The sequence below is a fragment of the Oxyura jamaicensis genome, chromosome 2, assembly GCF_011077185.1.
Source record: "Oxyura jamaicensis isolate SHBP4307 breed ruddy duck chromosome 2, BPBGC_Ojam_1.0, whole genome shotgun sequence".
Lineage (NCBI taxonomy): Eukaryota > Metazoa > Chordata > Aves > Anseriformes > Anatidae > Oxyura > Oxyura jamaicensis.
In genome coordinates this window covers 45,115,656-45,138,360 of record NC_048894.1, presented here as the reverse complement: position 1 = coordinate 45,138,360, position 22,705 = coordinate 45,115,656, and the positions used below count along the sequence as shown (strand labels likewise).

General features: G+C 37.6%; 1 protein-coding gene across 2 annotated transcripts in view; it reads left to right on the top strand.

Annotated features, from left to right (window-relative positions):
- The window catches only part of CPNE4 (copine 4), a 235,874-nt gene that overhangs the window by 147,077 nt on the left and 66,092 nt on the right, over positions 1–22,705 (top strand). For both annotated transcript variants that reach the window (XM_035317055.1, XM_035317054.1), the window contains exons 6-7: positions 2,803–2,886; positions 3,812–3,901. In XM_035317055.1, the coding sequence (XP_035172946.1) occupies positions 2,803–2,886; positions 3,812–3,901 (174 nt within the window). The remainder of the gene's footprint in view (positions 1–2,802; positions 2,887–3,811; positions 3,902–22,705) is intronic.

Below are 22,705 nucleotides of genomic sequence, written 5' to 3'. Positions count from 1 at the left end.
CTGCGACCCCTCCCAGCTCCTGGTGCACCCACAGCCTCCTCACTGGCAGGGCAGTATGGGCAGCAGTGCTCTGCAACAACTGAAATATTGATGTTTTATCAGCATTACTTTCATCCTAAATCCAAAACACAGCTCCATATCAGCTACTAGGAAGACAATTAACTGTATTCCCGTTGAAACCAGGACACCACAGTACTGAACCGCTAAAAAAAAAGTTAAATGATTTTTCCTGCTACTGATGAATTTCCAAAACTGATAATTGTCTTTTCTGAGGGACCTTTAACTTGACCCCCTAAACCTGAGCTTTAAAAACTGTTGTGTTCTTAAAATGAGCATACCAGAAGATGTGTCAAACAAGGTGCTCAGAAACAGAGGAGGTTAATTTTTTAAAGTTTATACCGTTTATTTGTGTTAATATTGTGTAACTGCCACACATACTGAAAGAGTAGTGTCCATTATGCTAGGAGCAAATGCATTACATTAATCATTCAAGCATTATTAAATTACCAAAACATTAAACCTTTATTGCTGCTATTCTTCTTTCAGAAGATTCTCATGTGAGGTAAAGCAAAGCTGATAGATTTAGCCTAACAACAAAAATGCTTTGAAAATGTTAATAACTAAGAAAATATTTTTATTTAGAATATCATTTTTGAGTTGTTATGGAGCATCTTCAATATTGAAGGAGTTGAGGCTTTTACCTTGATTCTGTAAGGAATTAATCTTTGTTTTTGCATTTAGGAGGGGCAACAGAAGCTATCATCCAGAGTGAAAATCTTTCCCTCCAGATGGTATTGCCTTGGTTATTAAAACCAGATATTAAAAATTACTTCCCTAGTGCTGAGGTTTGCTATGTCAGTTTTCATGATACTCAACTCAGAGTGATACTATATTTTGAGTCTTCTTACAGAAAATCTTGTTATCCTTTTTGAAGTTTTCTGCACTGAGGGGTACATTCTTTTGGATGTATCATTTTGAGGTGTTTTCTTTCAGATAACTTTTCTTACCAAATCTGTGTTTCATAAAGAATCCATTAAACATTAATCTTTTACTCACCCTTAAACAGTATGCTTGTGAGTAAGAAGAGGCAGCTCAATCATTTTTAATCCCATGCACTCTGGATTTTGGTGTCACTATGATTAAACCAGATGCCTCACTCTCTTCTCTGCTGTGCAGTAGCAATCTGGCAGAATCTGAGCACCAACGCCCCTTACAGAGCAAAAGTTTCAAGCACTGAATTCAGTCCACATACTAAATCCATATCAGGGCCTTGAGGAAAACTCTTGAGTTACAGACTTTGTTGGATTTTGTGCTAGTTCTACACACATAGATGTATTACATTATATATATATTACATTAAATGTATCATAACCATGTAATTGGAAAAAATGGTCAAACATACAGCTTTGTTGTTTAGAGTTCCATGTGATAAAGTTTAACAGATGCACACATACATGCTTTGCATCAGTTTCTAAACACACCATTGCCTTTTCTCTAGCAGAAAAAGAAACAGGTCAGTCACAGAACAACACACTGAACACAGCAGCATTGACAGATTTCATCTTTAAGGCATGGAAAAGACTTCAGGTTCCTTGAGTCTTGCCCAAGACTGCATGGTCCCTAGAGATCCATCTCCTTCTCCAGACATTCAGATTCTGGCAGACATTTGGTGAGGAGAAAAGGGTAGAACTAACTATGCATATTACAATTATTTTTATACTAACACTTGGATAGAAACACCAGGAGAACAAACAGAATTTTTCTCTGCCCCAGATAGATGCAGAGGTCTGTAGAGGTTTGGGATGTGGCCGATAGAGAAGGATAATATCCGTATGCATAAAGTTAGTCATGTGATTCTGTTGAAGAAAGAAATGAAGATGGGAGTCATGACTCCAGAAGATGGATGGAGACCATTTGAACCCACCTCCTGTAGATTAACTCCACAGTGAGCAATTTGAATTAGCTGGCTTTTTCCCTCCAGCTGTGGAGGTCTAACACCCAGCAACCCTTCTTCCAGGCAGTCAGCTTGCACAGAAAAAAGAGGATGTTGTTAAAACCAAAAATGCTGTGGTGACACTGCCGCTCTACTATAGAAAGCAACTTAATTTAGGTTTAAGAATGCTCTGACTTGTAAGATAATTGCAAATCCATGAGAGGTGTGCTATGGTACAACACATATGTGAACCCAAATGCCTGTCACAGATTTGCTTGATGGAGATGCCAAGTAATTTTTTGCATTTACCTGCTCTGTTTGTCATCCTTACATGGTTCATGTTTTCACATTCTAAAGAGGACTTGCTTTTGTAACCTTTTCTAATCCATCTTGCCAATACTTGTGTTAACTGGTAGCACCATGATGTCTTGGCCAAACTTCTATTTTGAGAGGGTGGGCAAACAGCATGAAATGCAGTGCCTCTGTAGAATATGCTTCAAAGTGCACTGCATGATAAAAACCGATGTCAAAAGACCAAGCAGGTTTGGAGGCAGAAATAAACAAGCTAGGTCAGTGAAGGAGCTAAAGCTCAGGAATCTAGACTGGAAAAAAAAAAAAAAAGTAAAGTGTGATTTTACCATTCTGTCTGCCATGATTAAATAGCCAAACTGAGAACAACAGCAGTGCCATGGAAGTCCTTGAGGAACAAGCGTAAGAGTGAAATATTGCTGAGGGACACCAGGAGGTCTCACTAAAACCTCACTGGTACTCTTTTTTCATTAGCAGTCAGGAAAGCACAGGTGCAGTGTGTCTGAAAGGCTCAAAGAAAAAGAATTCTCAAGAGTAACCTGTCCTATGTTTTATTTTAGGATTTTTTCAGCAAATCTGATCCTTTCCTGGAGATTTTCCGGATGAATGATGATGCAACCCAGCAACTTGTTCACAGGACTGAGGTAAGGAATAGGGTTGGGTTTACTTTCCAAGGACACAGGTAGGTTGTCAGGAGGAGTAGTTTGTGTTTCCAATGTCAAAAAAGTATTGCAAGCACCCATGTTTAAAACCCCTTCTATCTCTGCTTTAATTATTGACTAATGGGTATCAGGTCTTGACTTATGCACACAAGAGTAAGGGAAGATGGTACTGAAGCCAAATATTTAAGTTTAATTAAACTGGCAGGTACTCTGTTTGCAGGTCAGCACTTATGCATATTTTATTTAGCCCAAACCATGCTACAGACAGTATCATATTTTCCTATTAATGCTATGTTACATCTGTTTGGCTCCTCAAAGCTTGCTGTGATCAAAATATTTGTAATCTGGGTGCTTTACATTTGTTTCTTATGCCACAATCTTGTTACTGCTTCCATGGCAATGAGTGGCACTGTCTTTAAAAGCAGCATCTTGGTGTATGGGCTAGAGTTATGCTGGGTATTTGGGGTTATGAGCCTATTTGTTATGTCTTCTACCAAGTCTTCTAAAGTCTTCTACCAAGGAAGACCATGTGTCCATAAGTTGATACTGCCCATCCCCACTGCCAAGGCCTTCATCTCTTCCATGGCTTCCAGTTCAGAGATGGATCCCACAGCTTTCCTTTTGTGGGTTATGCCCCCACTGTAGCGTGGCAGTGCTGGGGCATTCTCTGTAGTGTGAGCTGGACACAGGCCCATTTCCCCACTTGTGCTCCTTTCTGGGGCTTTCCTGAGCAAGTCTGTTGGAAACTGCAGTTTGCTCCAGGGCAGGTATCCCATGTAAGTTGTTCACCAAACCTCCAGCTCAGTTGTTTTCTCCTCTTTATGGTACTACTATTTTTTAAATTGTGGCTCTTGTTAGTAGAAATGTGCAAATGTTAAGGGTTCCCTTCATTTCTTTTCATTCTCAGGTTGTGATGAATAACTTAAATCCAGCCTGGAAGACCTTTAAAGTATCTGTAAATTCTCTGTGCAGTGGAGACCAGGATCGCAGGCTAAAGGTCAGAAGCAGTTCCTACTTTCTGAATAGTTTTTACTCATAGAAAACAACTTTGTCTTCCATTTTCTGTTGAAGATTCCTACTCTGTTCTGCACTCTTCTTTGACAGACAAGATGATCACACAGCTGTTTTATGATTACCACAATCAAATTAAAGATGCAGAGAAGTGGTAATCCACTGTAATCAGTAGTTTATTCTCCATGTTTCCTACATTAACCTGGAAAAATAATGGGGCTGTTTTTGCCAACCAGTTAAATAATTTGAACTCAGGACCACTAAATTGGTGTAAGTATACTCAGGAGAAGTGGTAGACCTGCAACCATTTTAGCTAGTTCCTCACTTTTATGGCTGGAGACCTTCTGTAAGAAACATTGAATAATGAGCTCTGTTAACATGTATGAAAAATGGGGTGGCCACAAAAAGACACATGCTATAGTAATGACAGTGTAACTATTCAGCAGAAAGACTGATGCTTGGGCTCTAGGAGCTCTGTGCAGTGAAATTCATCTCCCTGTGGCTAATTTAGGTTAAATCATGGCTGAATCAGATTCTTCTATTCTTCTAATCAGGTTTAAGGTTAAGACTAAAATAAAGTTTAAAAAGGAACACTGTCCCCAGGGTCTATTTAGCCTCTCAGAGCTGGTGAGAGGACATTGGTCCCCAAAATGTCTTTTTTTTTTCTTATCGTACCAGGGTGTGTGGTAGTTCCTTCTCTCTGCATACCTGTCTTCTTACATCATTATAGTTGTACAACCCTGCAGTAATTATACCTCTATTTTTTACTCATTACATCCTGTGGGATGTGCTCTGCAGACAGAAGAAATAAAATGCTTGGTCTCCACATTATAATGCATGCCACACATGGGTGGAAAAGGATAAAAAGGAGTCCTGTGAATTCTTGAATTTGTATTGGTCATGCCGATTGTGATTTATGACTTTACTAGATCAGCACTGTTGTTATGGAACAACAGTGATACAACACTGTGTTTGTATATATACATTTGTATGACACTGGGGATGCACAAGGAAGACGCAGATCTGAATGGTATCCGTATGTATTTTTTTTGTCCCTTGTGGCAGTGGTGAGCAGACAAGTTGAGACCAAGGGCAAAAGAAGCACCAAAAGAGTGAGGAAGTTTGAGGAAAGAATGAGAGATGGAGCAAGGAGAAGTAAAGGATGGAGTAGATGGAGAGCTTAGGAGGCTGGACCAAGGTGTTTGTGGGAGGTTCATCTGAGATGTTGGAAGGAGTCTCAGTATCTCAGGTGGTACAGGGAAGCAGTTGCAGAAGATCTTTCCATCAGTATCTTAGTTGGTAAACGGTCAAACCAGCTGTGTTTGGCATGTCCACTGAGATTGGAACAGAGCTGTAGCAGATGAAATAGAGAATGAGATCTGGGGAAAGAATGGCCTCCATTTTAACTGCCAGCAAAATTAACAGTATTGACTAAAGAGGATTTCTAATGCAAATGAAGGAATGTGTAGGAGTTATTTATGGTAGCATGCGTAGAATGAAAGTAATGTGAAGTGTCAGGATAATGGCTTTGTTATCTCAGGAGGTTGCAATTTTATAAATTTCTGGAGTAGATTAAGTATCTATGAGTTATTGCCTGAAACATAAAAGACAAGCAAATTACTCCGTGTTGTGTAAAGCAATATCGTTCCCCAGGACAGGGAAGAAAAAAAAAAAAAAAAGGTGCAGCTATTCTCCAGATCTCGTAACATGATTGATTCAAAGGACAGTCAAGGACAATGAGCCCTGCCTTGTCTGGTGCCTTTAATGGCACCTCTGATGACCAGGCTGCTACTTCTTGACAAAAGGGAAGCACTGGAGAAAGCACAGAGGCTGCTTGTTTGGACGTTGAGTTCACATCAGAGCTCCAGCAGGGCTGGGAGCTGAGATTTTGCTTTTGAATGGAGTGAGCAATGAAGGGTTTGGAAAGGGAGGCTGGGTGGTTCTTTGATCTACTAGAGAAAGGCAAGCCACTGGTGGAAATAGCTTATGTATAAAGTAGCTTAAAATGAAATGGATAACATCCTTTAGTAATGCGATCATAAAGGTTTGGAACAAGAGATGGATCATATTTCTGTTGTTCAAATGAGATTGTATGTATGTGGCCTTTCAATCACTTAGATGAGAGATTCTAGGGAGAGGTGCAAATGAAATGTGATGCCTAGAAATGTCAAGGCACTAGTAAGTTCATAAAGGTATGAGAAAGGATGAGATTTCAGCTTGGGTGGAAGAAGACGGGTCTGGAGATAAAGGGGGAGATCTCTGAGCTATGAGTATAGAGACAATAGTTGAATTTATTTGTGGGTGATACTGCCAAAATATGGAGTTAAGAGGGAGAAGTGAAGGGAAACAAGCATAGTCCTTTGGGACCACCTGTAGAGAAGGAGAGAAGGAGAAAGTGGAAGGTGAAGGAATGGGTGAAGAAGTGAACTAAATCAGGATGGATCTTAGAAACCTATTGACAATTTTCAAAGTCATCTGATTCTTCACAATCTTTTCTTTTCTTTTTTTTTTTTTTGGAGAGTATGTTTTCATTTGTATATGCAAATATTTGCAGGCCCTGATTTAGATGGCTGAATATTTGCCTAAGGCTTCAGTTCAGAAGATATTCACAGGAAAGCTAAAAGTAGTAGGATTTGCACTAGATTCTTTTATGCAAAAATGTTTTAAAATTAATTGTGGCTGTAAAGTAAGAATCAAGCTTGAAGCTTCTTTCCAATTCAGGCCCCTTATACCTTGTGGTGGGTGTAAGATAAGGCTGCTATGGTAAAGCAGCCTCCAGAATCACTTGTGTTTGACAGATAGCATATAGCACTTGTCAGCTGACAATTCTGTTTTCTTTCTATGCAGACCATGACTTAGGAATTTGATGATAGCAAGGACAAAAGAGTGGAAATTAGAAGAATCAGAGAGGTGAAGTGTCTCTGACGGGTTTAGTGCTGTATGACTGTACTTTGATTTACATTGACTAAGCATTCCAGTCTTCACGCTACCACATTTTTGAAGCATTGACTTCAGATGCTTTGTTTCACTCCATAAAGTATACAGCGATATGTTACTGTTAAATGTTGGAAGGATTCCCTGTGCCATATTTAACACAGGGTTTTTTTGTGTATTCCAGCTACTATGCTGGGCTTCTCACAAGGATTGCCTGCTCACTGTGAACAGCAATCGCTACAGAGATGGCTGGTTATGAACCCATACCGCTGTTTCTTTTTGACATACTCTGGAAGGCATAATTTAAGTTAAGGCTTTAAGAGGCAACAGGAGTGTTTGAAGGGAAATGTCAGATTGTGGAAATTTTGCAAATGGAAGAAGATTTCTCAACAATAGCAGACACATTATGCTGCCCACTGCCCTTGACACATCAGTGCGCAACATGCATGCCTCTGTGGGCTGTTTGGAGATCTGAAGTCTGGCATTTCATCTCTGCCACTGAAATTGCATGGATACTGAGCTTAGTGGTTGGATTTATGTTATGAAGAGTGGGGATTAACAAAAATACACTGAAACAACTCAGCTTAATTTACTTTGCCCTTTTTAAGTCTTGCACCCCAAGCAACGTTCACACCATCTGGGCATTTGAAACTCTTCCCTGTTGAAAATGTCTGTTTAAAAAGATAAGATGTGCAAGGTCACTAAAATCAAAGCAACCAATAATTAGGATCTCCCTCAAAAGTCTGTTAATTAGAATTCCTTATGGGCTTAAAAAAAAAAAAAAAAAAAAAAAAAACACTAATTGTGCTTTATTTAGCTGTTGGACAGAGAGCAGTTATTTTTTATTCCTCTCAGGATGCCTTCTAAAACTTTATTGCAATTATTGCTGCTCTAGGTTTTATTATGAAAAATATATATTAGATTTATGAACCTACTGAGCTTTTCTTTCCAGACATTGAAACCATCTGAGAAGTCTAGTCACACTTCAGTGCTGGTCATAACTTGTTTTAATGTGCTGGTCATAACTTCTTTTAATGCTAACAATGCAGACAATTTGTGTATGAGCTACAGTTAAAAGAAAATATCTCTTTGATCCAAAAGTAGTACATAGCCTTTCTAATATCTAAAGAGATTTAGTTCACATTGATGATTACTGACAAATCCAAATGAGGGTTATAATCCCTCTGAGACCATTTTTTCAATCCTGTTCTGCTATGCGGAAGGTCCTCTAAATTGTGGAATTTTAGCATTCAATTTTTGGTTCTGTATGAGAAGTATGTTGCCACCAAAGTTTTATTTGAAATTCAGGCTTGCTTTGTGAGTATCTTCTGATAGGGATATTCTACTGCCCATCAAGTCTAGTAGTCGTAGGTTCCCCTTGTTCTAATGGAGTCCTCGTAACATACACTGAAAAATAATCTTTTTTTGTGTAGGTATTACACATTGTAATACTTAGAGAATAAACACCTAACAAGGTGCTGTAGAGGCACAGACCACACAATGCACATGGCATAGAGTAAGAAATTCTTCTGCTGAGGTTGTACAGAGAACCTCAATGAAAGACATTCTGCTCATAAGGATAAAAAGGAGGAAAAGAGGCCAAAATAGAGGAAGAAAATGATTGCTACAGTAAAAAAGAAACTACAAGGAAAGGGAAACGTGCCATATTTATGTAGAAAATCATCTCCATCTTCTACCCAAATAGGGAACATTTTCAAAAGAAGAATGTCCATTGGATATTTTTCTACCTTTCAAAAATCTTTATGTTGCATCTTCATCAGTGTTGTCAGTTTGTTTATTGCTTCATCCCTCCCTGGCATAGGCAACATTTTTTTTTTGGTGGATCACTGTTAACAAGGTCTTCTTGAGAAGTCTGTTCTTTGCTGAAGTCAATAATCCACACAGCGTCTCTTCTTTGTTGATACTGTTATACAATGTGTTCCTTGCTTACAATATTAATAGAATTTCCACAGCCTGCAAAAAAGATTTTGATGTCATGCAGGATGCAAATAGGCAAACACTTTATTTGAATTTTAATCTCTTCCCTGGAGTCTGTTACAGCATCTTGGATGTGCAGAAGTTTGGGTCTTTTTCAAATAATCGTAACCAAGTTTCTTTCTGATGTCTTTAAAGTGTTGAATCTTTCATGCAAAATGGTGGATCATTAGAGAAAAAAAGTTTATTAAAGGTTTGTAAGTGTATTGAGTACTCCATTCTGAGTTAAGGAAAAGCAAATAGCAGTGGTTATTTTGATATTCTCTGAGTTATTGCTGCAGTGTTCTCTAAATCAATAAGCTTTGAGTGACCTTTAATGCTTGACTACAGCTCTGCTTATACAGGTATATTAAAAACTGTAATCCTTCAGTAAGCTCTCAGTATCTCTGAAAGCCAGCGGTAAAGGTAACTGAGCAGAACCTGTGAAGAAGGCCAAGTAAAGCTTAAGAGACAAGCAATACGTAATACATTCAAACAAATCCATTAGTGCTTTTATTCTTCCACAATTTAGCTGTCACACAGTGTTTGATGCACTAATGTAGAAAGATATGGTTTATGGTCAACAGCAATGATTTGTGCAGGAGTTTAGAAAGCATGTGGCACAAAGGACAATTCAAACAGTATCAAATGATAATTAGAAAAGCGTGAACTGAAGGATTTCACACTGCTCTGTAACAGAACACTCATTTGTTGTTGCAGTTTTCTTTTCGCTTTTAATTCCATATAGAAAGCAACTGGCATTAAGAACCAATTACAGTGCAGGCTAGACTTGCTGTTTATTTACTTGATTGGGTGATTTCAGTCATACCTGATTAACTACTCAGTTCTACATTTTCCTCTTCAATTTACTCACAAAATTAATGTTGTTGGAGCCAATCATTCCCTCTATGCTTACCCTGGTGTCACTGAAGAGGTATTTGCATATGTAGTCTTTCTTGTGGAAAGTCTTTAACAACAAGAAGGAGGGATTCAATCTTTACTTGTCTTTAATATGAATCTAAAGATGTCTTGAAATTACTTTTTCAGTAAATTGGTAATTTTTCTTTAGGTCAGGGCATTTTCCTGGAATCTTTAGAATAATTGCCTCACTCTTGGAGGGAGAAGATCTTTCTTTAGTAACCTGAATAACATTTATTAGTCATTATAAGGATGTTATCTTTTTGTGAATTTCCAAAGAAGTTCTTACAAAACTGCAGAGCTGATAATTTTAGATAATAAATATTCTTTCTTGGTGGTCAAAACAAGCACACAAAAATTTAGGTTTAAGTATTAGGATGTCTAATACAAGCTCATTTAAAGTAACAGGCATCTGGTAGAAGCAAATAGAAATATTTGTATGGACTGCTTAACCAGAGTAGAAGTTTTAAAACAGTCTTCTGAGAGAATGATCCATTATTTTGAGGATTATTACAAAATGAAAATAAATGATACACTGTAAAAGCTGATCTCTATGAGACTGCCTTGCTTAAAAGCCATCAGCCTTACCTTTCCAGTAAATAATTTATTAGAATACTACAATTCTTAAATGTTTCTCTTGCTTTATTTCATATTCACCCTGATTCTCTCTACGTGCCCATGGTTGCAGGACCACTACAATGACTATTAAAAACTCAAGTGGCCTACTTCACAAGATGTATAGTGATTGTTGGAAATTTGCTATGACTGCTCACCCTGTATTGTCAGTTTGGGTTGATCTATAATTTAGCAATCAGTTTATAATATGAGTGCCTCCTGAATTCATTAATCGCAGCAGTGTGTTTGGCACCCTGATTTATCTGAGCACATTGAGGACTGATCTAATCAATCTCCACAAACTCTGTGCAGGTGGGGTGCAAGATTTAAGGTCATCCTTAAAACAAAACTGATTAAGACCTGGTGTCTGTGATCACAGCTCACAGATTCCCTTTTCCCTCTCCTGTTTCCTTGGCTGTACTCATGATAAATCCATTGAAGATACTGTGGAAGAAAATACCAATTTGCAGTAAAGATTGAGGATACAGAAGTGGTCTCGAGAAATTAGCTTGATCCATTTTTTTGTTGGAGTCAGGGAAACTCGTTCTGCAGACTTTGATAGGCACTAGTTTGTTTTCCATTATTGTAACTGCTGGATATATAGCAAATTAATTGTTAGATTAATTAATCTAGATTTGGGTTAATTGATGTTTGTGAAGTGCTTTGAAGATAAAATAGCTATCTAACTGGCAAGTGTTGTCACAACAATTAGGGGTGCAAGTGGATTGCACAAGGGATTGAGCATCTGATATACAGTGGTATAAAAAAGAGTTGATATTCAGATCTCCAAGGGTTTGGGCTGCAGATAAAAATGGTGGTAAACTGCTGAGAAGCTGGTATATATGAATCAAATCAGCAGGGGAGCAAGAGACAGAAGACTTGTGCCCTTCCCTTGGGTTACTCTTGATAGACCTAATTTCCTAGTTGATCCTGCAAGAGGAGATTTTTATTTTCTCCCCCAAGGCCCCCAGTACCACAAGCCCTGAGGTAAAAATGAAGAAACTTCACCTTAACATTTCAAAGAGCATTCAGTGTGTGAAACAAGGGTGAAGAGGGGGTGAGCAACAAGAAACAATGTTGTGTATGAGTTTATTCCTCCGGTCTGAGGAATCCAAGGACTGTTTTCTCTCTTTATCTTTTGTAAATAAGAGAGGATTTTTTCCACTTAATTTGTACATTGTGTTTATTGTGATTTGTCTTCCAATTGCTTACTGCCTCCACAGTTCCATCCAAAGATACATAAATACAACCTTCCTCAGCTTTGCTATGAAAGTCACCAATATGAGAAATGTTCTGAAGGGATCCCTCTCCCTCAACTCTGGAGCTGTCTTTGAAAGTGAGCATTAATCCCCTGGAATGAAACAGAGGCTCCCATACGTGCTGCTGACTATAATCCCAGTCAGAAGTGTCTGCTTCCTTCAACAGTATCTCCTGTGCCCACCCTCCAACATAGAACTGATCCTCATTACCAGTGGTTTGCTTTATCTCATATGAAATTGTCCTAAGGATGGGATAGCTGAGAAAGTACTAAATCCCCTACTGTTGAATTAAATGACCTCTGCATTCTTCCTGATTTTCAAATCACTGTGTTGATAAGGCACTGAACGCTGTACAGACACCAGTATAAGCTGCAGAGCTGCTTACTGCAGACGTTTAGGAACAAGTGCTACCATTTTGAATTAAAAGAATACAATTAAGCTTTTCTTTCACAAAAACAGAGCAGGATTAAGGCTTAGCTGTAACCCTGTAAAGCAGCTGAATGCTGTAGTTAGAGAATTTTAAAGTGTTGATGTTGCTAAAGAAAATCCATCAGTCTCGCACTTTTGTGTCTACAGGACATTTTAATGGGTGACCTAAAATATCATATGATATTAAAAATGGGAGAAAATGAAAGTGTAACCAATTTTTCATATCCTTTTTTTTTTTTTTTTTTTTTTTTTTAATTTCTTTCAGTTTAGCCAGGAAAAAATAGTGAAAGTAATTTTCAGACAATCTCATTTCAGACTCTCATAAAAAGCAAAGCATCACAATGGCTGCTGACACATAACCAACTTACAAACCCTTGGTTTCTTTTCAGATATCTTTTTTACTGTGTAAATTGAAAATCGCACACTTATAGAAATTCTCTTGTTGTTAAATCATGTAATGTATTTCTTGCTATGAATGATATATTTTGCTACTTAAATACAAAGCTTACCTTAAAATTCTAGTCATAAATCATATTTTTATATTTTATATACTAACATACTGACACACAAAAAAGGTTGCACATTGCAGATAATAAAATATGCATATTTAAAATGAGGGTATCTCAGGGAACATGACAGAGTCAAATTCAGGACAAAATGATACATTTGCTTAAAAAAAAATTACAGCAAGTGTCTTCAGGGACCTAATTATAAATTAATGTTTGTGATACTCTGGGCAGCAATAGGGCAGAAGTAGCTATTAAGTTTGTCTAAATTTTAATATTTTAGAAGATGTCTCAGTACCTAGGGGTCACTTGAAAAGTGTGAATTTAGTGTGAGTTAGATATTTAACCTTTCTATATACAGTGATCTCACCTACCATGTATTCTGTTAAAATAAATTAGAGATCTGTTTTTTCACTTCGCCAAAAATATGTTTCCTCCCAGGTAAATGACTATGCACAATTTGTAAAGTGTAGATAGATGTATATAATATGTATAAACCTCATATAACGCACAGAGCTTGGCTGTGTAATAATCTATATACTTTATCAAATCTTAAATAAACATGTCCGTTTTTTGCATTAGAGCTCAAAATGATTTTTAAATGCTCAATAACTATGCTCTGTATGATTCCCCAGAAGAAGCATTTAGCTGAACACAGTCCTCCTTGTGGTAGTATTGGAAGAAATGGAGACTGTTGGTATCAAAGATCCATGTCCTGAACATGACAGGCATTGGGTCTGCTTCTCTTCTGATTAACAACGGGGTGGCATTTCATATCACAAACATACTAATCCTTCCTCTCCTAGAAAAGTGCATCGATAATCTGTACATCCTTAAGAGAAAGAGTATGCAGGTAATGTTAGAAATTATTGTGCGGTATCACCAGTATTAAAAACTCTTGAGTCTTCTAGTCTCATCTCTGAACAAGTCATGAAAATAAATAAATAAATAAATAAACCTTATGGGTGGCCTGTCCCTTACACTCTAAATGTCCTTGTTCTGAAGGCACAAGATATGAACAGCAACAGCAACAGCAGCTGATCTTCCAGAGAGCTCTTTAGACGTCAAGTGTCTAAGGTTTGTTCAGATCTACTAATCACCTATTACAGAGTCAGTCATCAAGCTTAGAGTTCCTACTGAGTGTCCTTATTTATTTCTGAGAAATTCTAGGATTTACTGATGACAAATTCTTTTCCATAATAGAAAATCTCATGAGATGCCAACAAGAACTATTCAGTTTTACACACTTTTACACGCTTTTGCCAATACTTAAGTGTTTCAGCAGTAGAGAATAAGTACTGGACAAAAAGGGGGCTTTGTGATACCTTTTAAACAGTGACAACAGCAGGACTAGGTCATAGAATCAAATTCTCTCATTCGTCCCCATCTCTTTAATAACACAACATTTTACAGAATAACATCTCAGAGATCTGAAGAGTGAGTATTATTTAGAGTTTTAATGGAAGTATATGTGGGACCTTGAAAGACATCAGATGTCCCAGGAGCCAAGACGCCAGGCCATTGAATTGGGCACCAAAAGAGGATGAATGCTAGCTCCACTTATATATTTGTGCAGCATGCAGTTAAATGTATATTAAATGACATAGTTTCAGTTATCAGAAAGTTATCAGAAAGGTTTCTGGTTCTTTCTGTTGAGACTACATATTTAAATAGTCATAAATGACCTGTGGAAAAGGAAAAATAATAGGGTAACAAATTTTGTAGATGAGAGAAATATCTGGGATTGTTTTGACTTCAAAATGTTACGAAAGGATCTTAGCAACAATGATTGGCACTAAGATACAAAGAAAGTCAACAAAATGATCAGAAGTATAGGAAGGCTTCTTTCTACAAAGAGGCTAAATTCAGAAATATAATCTTGTAAAGATAGCTGTGAAGTCATGAATGATATGGGGAAAATGAGTTGCTTGTTTTCCCTCAGAATATGTGAACTCGATAAGCACCAAGAACAGGCAAAATGCTTAAAGCAAAAATAAATATTTTTTTTCTATACAATACAGTTAAATCATGGGACACATTATCAAAAGATGTTGAGGGCCAAAAACTGTAAATGTGTGAAAAAATAAACTATAAAAATGATTATTTCTTTGGGTGGCTATTAACACTATATATCGGATGCTCTCTTGAGCTTTAGGAATGTAAAGTTGGTGACTGCCAGTATCTGAGAGAATAGGGTGAAATAAAGATAAATGTATCTTTCCCTTGTCTTATGTAGTCTTTTTCTAAATATTAACTAGCATCTGACAGAAAGAGGATCCTGATGACATGTAGTTTTAATATTTTCTTATGGTGAATGTTGTTGCACCACTAGGCTTCTGACTTTCAAGGTGAAATGTAAGTGTTGATTTTAATCTGAAAGAGTGACTAATGTTTAATCATTTGAGAAATTGTGTATATTCATAGCAGTGGTATGTCATGGTGCATGGTTTCTTCACCTCCAGTACAACTTTGTGAAAAAGTAAAAGGCAAATGAATAATTTAGAGCATAAGTGTGTCCAGTTTGATGTGTATAAACATACAGATAAGCCAGATTATTCCTTTACAACTCTTTGGCACCTGCAGGACAGCGTAGGGAATTCTGTTGGATACCTTCAAATACTTGTCCCGATCATGATTATACATGCACAGCCCTCTCCTGCATTTCTTTCTTGTCTACAGTAGTTTACAAATTTTTCAGAAAAATACTCCCCTTCAACAGAATCCCTGTTCGTTATCGGCTATTTCTGTTTCTTAATGTATCCATTTCTAGTTGCAAGCAAAACTTTTGAAAATCTGATGATTAGGTGTCTGGAAAGGCTTATTTTTACAGGCTAATTAAAAAAGTAGGCTACTGACATTAAGCAATCACAATTCTACTCTTAGACAGGAAAGAGTGTTTCAGTCTCTGCTCTTCAAAATAGTGAAAGGAGTACTTTGTTTGTATTGTGCCAAAAATGATTCTTCAACTCATGGTTAAAATGTGGGAGTAAAAAATTTGCCTATTGTCAGATTTCAAGGGCATTTTCTCTATAAGAAATACTACAAACATCATTTGTGGATAAAAGGGATCATGGGAAAAAAAAAAAAAAAAAAAAAAGTTTTGCTGCAGACTGATGGTAACCATTGTTAGTAAATGATTTGTGTAGTGCTGAAAGTTGTCACAAATATTTCGTGATACTGACGCTAAGGAAGGAAGGTAGCAGAACACATCCAGATTACCTGGGAAAGGTTCCTGTGGGGAAGGTGTCTATTTTCTGAGCTGTCTGGAAAAGTCAGCATCCAGCCATGGGGGAATTCACCTTGTAGTTGTCCTGGGCGCAGTGAGAAAACCTTGCTACTTTATTTCAAGTATGGGATCCCTCTGCTACAGTCCAGTCCCTCTTCCATCCCTTCCTCATCTCCTGGGAGTCATGGATAGCTCTAGCATGGTAGCTCTGCTCTGACAGTCTCTGGGGTTGGCTGCAATGAGGGAAGCAGAAGCATGGCCTGGCTCCAGCCATTCCCTGTTCCCGTACGGGAATAGAGAATTCATGCACCTTGGGAGAATTCATTCACCGGCTCTGGAAAACAGAGTGGTTGGCCAGAGCGGGTCAGCAGAAAGTGCCACATGTGGTTGGGATTGACACTGTGATAGTGTCAGCCTCCAGGGAGATACTATGGACATTTTGGACATTTGAAACTGTGATTTTGCTGCAATGCAACTTTATTTCCTGGCCCTGAAACACAGTGTTGTGTGAGATAATGGCAGGCCTCATCAGAATGCAGGGCGTGCTTCTCCACGCAGTCTTATGAATATGGAAAACTTGCACAAAATAATTAAAAATCACTAACTCGTACTTTTAATCATCTCATGCACATTTTAAAATTTAGAAATGTGATTTTAGTAGCCTGAATTTGTTTGTTCACAGCACTTGAACCTTTAATCTCCTTAAGTGCTTTAAATCCTCAACACTACATGTAGCTTAAAGGTGACCTGCGAAAGTAAAATACAGAATTCTGGCAATGTAACATTCGTTGAATGCTCTTCTAGGCTGACTTGCTCCCCTTTTCCTGGCTGCTCAGAGCTTTAAGCATGTACTTGTAAAGCTGTTGACATTTGAGGTTGTTGGTTTTTTTTTCCTTTGATCCTTAATGATACAGGAATAAGGGTCTGATCAGCCCTGTTCAGCCAATAGATGTCTCCCTGTTCTGATTTTTTTTGGCTGTTAATTTCCTGCCTTTGTATGGAAAGCAGCACATCATTCTGATCTCAACTATGTAACTGTCGTTGTTGTGGGAGCAGGGACAGGCTTGCCACCATCTAAGTCCAAGATCAAGATCAATTGTAGGACGGATTTTCAGATGTATTTCAGAGTTGAAAGGTGAAATTTGAGGAAGAGGAAGTAAGCCCAAGGAAGATACTTCTTAGTCAGGTGCAGGCAAGCACTCCTTTTAAGACAAACAGTTGAGGTTTTCTGTATAACAAAGTATTTTCTCTGCAGGATATTACTTTTAAGAACTCTACATCTTGAAAAGCATGCAGAGGTTTGCCTGTGGTCAATATTTGTTGTTGTTGTTGTTGTAATATTGGTCTTTCAAGGAGTACAGCATTAGCAGAAGCTGGTACTGGAATCAGTTCTGCTTGTGATGTTTTGGAGGCAGGATGTGTTTTGCCTAGTTGCAGATGCAGATGCAGATGCACAACCCCAAAAGCTACAGATTCCTGAAAATTCTGCGAAAGAGTCATATTTTTAGTTTCGTACAAAAAGCTTCCCTTACTTAATTGTTTGTCAGGACTGAGTGAAATGAAAAGATGTACATATAGGAAGCACGTTAATGGTTGCAAAAATAAATATATTAATTAATGCTACTCACAGAATATCCATTGCCACAATATCTCAGCACTGTGCAAGTTTTACTTGTTGGAATCATCCAGGTTTATTAATAATTTTTTTTTTCAGAAATATTGTCCTGTATGTTCCAGGAGAGTTTGCACAAAACCCAGTGATAGAGGATCTCCTTGTGACTTTCACGTTTACTTCTTTCTGATGTTCTGTAGAGAGAGAAATATTCTGTGCAAGACAAATATCTGCTCATTCCATCTTACGGTTAACATATGTCTCCAAAAGCAACATAAATACACAGAACAAAACAAAGTTTGTCTGAATTTTCATCTCAATGTTTTTCACCAAAACCTTCTGCTTGGTTCAGCTGAAATAATTTGGAGATATGACAGTTTTGCCAGACTGTTTCATCAAAAAAATCTCCTTAACAAAAAAGCGCAAAGCTTTGCTACTCCAGACAGCATTTCATAGACAGTTACTTGATACTTTTCTTCCTTTTCTCCTTTAAATTTTACAACTGGGAAATGAAAACCGATGACTTTCTGTGTTTTTTGGTTTCTTGGTTGTATTTTTTTTTTTCTAATTGGTTTGGATCAAACAGGAAAAATTTGTGCACTGAGTTTTGCAACCTCCAGTAGGGGTTGTGCTTCACATAATTCTGTTGCTGTGCAGGGAGACGGGATAGCAGTGAGCTCAGGCTGATGTTCCCGTGGGACAGGCTCTCTAGTCAGCATCTTTATTGGTGAGGTACTTGATGTCCCCTCTCATTTTGTAGAAAAGTATATTTTGGAGGAATGCATTTCATATAGACAAGATCTGCACTTCTGAGCTGCCTTTCATGAAAGGGGACCACCAATAAGTCATTTTAATTTCCTACCTGGTATATTTTTTAGATGAAATGTCTCAACTATATTCTGGGAATCTTAAAATACCCTGTAAATCTGGTGTAGTACTTAAGAAGTTACAAGTACTTAAGAAGTCACACTGCCATTGGCTTTGTGATAAAAATGCTGTTCTCATCTACAAGAGACTATGTTACTAAAATGCATGTTAAAGCACTGCAAGGAGCAACTGCATGTTCCATTTACTGTTGTTTCTTACAATGGAGAAACATAACCATATATGAGCATGAATTTGATTCAATGAACACAAAGAGACTGCTATTTTGAAATTAATTGTGCTTGGCGTTTATAAAAACAGCTTAACACATGGCTTCTTTTATATCCAGTTTGATTTCCTAAAGGTTGAACAAGCTGTCGAAAGCTTCTCTTCCTTGAGAATCAATTTTTTATGTGGCATCGCTATGTTAGTAATAATTCTTTAGTGCTTTTTCCTGTTCCAGACTTCAGTGATTTCATATTTTAAAATGACGTAGCAGTAGCTGGAAAAAGGCCTATCAGCATGTTTGCTTTCCTTCCCCTCTGCCCTAGGAAGAAAATTTGCTGTGAAATAAAATGGTTGCCACCTCTCTTACTACTTCTTCTGTTTTTTTCTCCAGTGCATCTCCTGTGCATTATAATTAAGAAAAGTTGTTCTCGTTGTTGGCCCATGATATCCTCAGGCACCTTAGAGAAGGGCATTTGTTTCAGAACTCAGGAGTGTTTCTGAAGAAGTTCATTTCTGTTATTTATTTACTTATTTATTTATGACAGAAAATGTGCAATGTCCTGTTACCCTGAATACAACAGTTAAGCAACAGTCAGTTTCCTTTTTCATACTTCACACCTGCTTATCTCTATCATGGATACTTAACTATATCCACGTGTCACATGGATAGATAGAAATGGCTACAAGAAGAATTATAGTGAGACTCATTTTTTCAAATTTTCTTTTGTTTGAGAGGTGATGTGAATCTGCTTTTCATCTGGAATCTCCATCGTTTCTTAGTGATTTCCAAAAAGGGGCTTAATTTTTTCATTTATTTCTCAGTGCTCAAGAATGGCTATTACATTTCAGATAAAGAGAGACAGATGGATCCTGATCTGCCAAGAAGTATTTTGTTTTAATATCTGTATCTAATTTTGTTCCTACATTACCTTGAATTTTGTACTAAGTCTGCTTTAAAGGAAATGCAGATCTGAATATCACTGTTTCTTTTGTTTTGTTTTCCCTACACTGATAAGTGAAGCTGGACAATCACTTAACCAAACAGGATTATATATTGTGATATTCAGGAATGGTACCTTGAATATTTTGAAGCCATTCCTGTTTCTGACATCATGGCTAGCTAACATAATACCAGCATTTCTAAAGGTTTTTTGTTTGTTTGTTTGTTTGTTTGTTTTTGTTTGTTTGTTTTTCTACAGATGTTATTAATGTTACATTTACTTCCAAAGCCCCCACAGAAGTGCTTAAATATTTAATTATATCCACTATATTAATAGCATAAATAAGATATTCCAGTGAAGTGACTTAAACCATGAAAAGGCTTTCTGAGCTGGGATTAGATAGCAGGTGTTCTTTGGGCCTAGGTCTGTGCTGAGGCGTAGGATAATAGTCCTCACTAAGTTTCAGGAGTCATCTCTTAGGAAAAAAATGGAGTATTTACCTGGCCTTCTGCTAATAGTTTAGATCTAGATTCCTTCAGATGATTACAGAATTATGGTATAATTTTGTCTGGAAGGGACCTTGACATTTTGAATTCAAATGATGTTGTTAACAGTATATCTCTTGGATGAATATGTAAAACTAGAGGACGACTATGAAGTATGTTTTTATATCCTAACCCTTTCCCTAAACGGGCAGTAAACTGAAACCATATGACTTCGGCCCAATTCAAATACTTTTAACTGAAATACATTGGAGATTTTTGGCTAGGATTTTTTTTAAAAGGCAAATACACTTGTGCATCAAAAAATTTGAGATCACATAGTGAATCAGTGCTAGAACAAGGGAGTGCAGCTGCTTGTTCTTGACAGTCAACAGCAGAGCTGTAAGGTGGCTGTCAAGTACAAACGGATGTTTTCTAGACATGGTTGTTCACTGGAAGAGTTTGGTTTAACCGCATCTGAAACTCATGGTAATACACCTACTTTGACAAAAGTTTTCCTTGAGAAATATTTCATACAGGATTGGAATTTCTGGTTAGAATGAGACAGAGAAAGAAAGAGGGAGAGCAGTTAGTGCTGCAAAAGCCAGAGCATCTGGCTGAGATGTGGAAAACCAATTTGAATACATGCCATTGGCTAATTGCGAGCTGATTTTACCAGCCTTTTCTGTTCAAGGATATCCTCATCATATAATTGTATTGAAGGGAGTGAACAAGAGAAAAGCTGATGCTATCATCTGGTATTTAAAAGCTCTCCTTTGATGTGGAAAACTCAGGTTCAAAACCTTATAAAGTACTTAAAGATTTATGCAAAGGGAAACTGCTCCAACAGAGAAGAATAAGAAAGAAGTGCCCAGCAATAGCCTCAAATAGCTCCTTTACTGGTGTATAAAGCCTGTCACTGAAAAGTGCAGAAAATGGTGGAGCAGAAAGTCAAAGCAAAAAGTGCCATACCCACAGGGTAGAAACACTATTTTCTGTTTCTTCACTCAGTCCCTAAGAGAAATGTGAACGGTCTTATGTTTGTCCTAATAAGGAGGAAGGAGGCTTCTGAAATCATGAAAGTCCTCCAGGGAGACAAAACCCTTTTCCCCCATGCTGTCATTAGGAAAAGGTATTGTATTTACAAATGCTGTCAAAGACAGGTGTATCAGGCAGGATCTTAGAGATATACAGGATAGTCAGGCTGTTCACTGACTAAGAAAGGGAATTACAGTATTGCATGATCTGTCTGTAACACTTAACATAACGTTTCCCTTTAAAAGGGGCAACAACTCCTTCTTGGAGACCTCTTCATTAGCAAATCTGAAAAAAAGGTACTTAGCTTGAGTGTTACCTCCTTTTTGTAGATGAATAAAAAAACTGCACAGAAGTTAACTCCTGGCCCCAAATTATTCTCGGAATTCCAGACACTGCATCATGTGCTCAGGTACCTAATTGTCCTTTCTGAATATGAAGAATTTTGTACATACATTTTCCAACCAAGTGCAGTAGAAGTAAGGTGGTGAGAATTTAATTACAGGTAACAAGCTGACATTTTTCTGCAAATTTCATGTTTTTATTTCACCTCATGTGTGCATAGTTCAAAACTGGAATGAAATTATATCATCAAAATGAGCAATCCACTTCCAGTCTGAGATGCATGATCAATTATTTGAGTCTCTATTAAGGACTGTGCCAGCTCTTTATACGCTACTGGAATTCAGCCTAATAATGCATTGTGGATAGTCAGGAAGTAAAGTGTATAACAAAAAAATGGAGAAATTTCTATCCTATATAATGTTACCTTGTCTGGAATACAGGTTTCTATGAGCCTTGAGTACTTTCAGGCCCATTTATATAAAAGGTTGCTTACCTATTTCTTTTTATATTTCCTAAGAGATTCTGCCTTGGATTTTATCTTTCCACTTTTGAGTCCCCACTGATTGCTCAGCTTCACCTTAATATCTCAACTGTTAGCTGACTGCTCAGCAACAATATTTTTACTGCAGCTAAAGGAGGTCTCCCCGAGAGAATTTAGATAGCTTGGGAATAATTGATCAAACTGGTAGGTGGGGGCTAGCTTACAGGGAGATTGGCAGCTATTACTGACTTATAAAAATGCTCCTGATGATAATGCACAATACTGAGAGAGTGAAGGTAATTGCTGACATGCTGGTGTATAGCCAGTGAAAGTGAATGCTTTTGTGTGCTGTACACATTGCATGCTGGTTGTCTTGCAGGAAAGAGATACCTCTTTTGAGTGCTCCAGAGAAGCTGAAAGTCTCCTTTCTGTACACAGCAGAGTCATCACAAATTGGAAATATTTCTGTGTATGCAAGTGAAAGGTGTAGAAAAGTGTGTGCTGACTGCAGAGCTGCCATAGCTAGTACACTTTGTTATGTGATTTAGATTTAGACACAGGCTGTGTTTCATAGCACAAAATAAAATATGTGGTGTTAGCGTTCCCTCTTTTTCCAAGTATCTCTGTTGCTGAATGGTTTATAGCCAGCATTCTGTTCCTGCCAACTCCATCACAAAGTTCTTGTAGTCTACATACTAGGATAGGGTCAAATTTGGGGAGTATGGTGGTTGTGTACTGCATTAGTTCCTGGTACACAGCTTGCTCTTTCCAAAATCTGGAAACACCATCATTATGTCTCCTCTTCGTTTTCTCTCAATCCATAGCAGAATTGACTGCACTGTGAAGAGCTGACATCTGCTTTACTTCTGGCCAACTGTTTTAAAGACCTCACATTGTTATGCTTGCAGATTTTTTTTTCCTCAGGTGTTCTTCCAATGGTC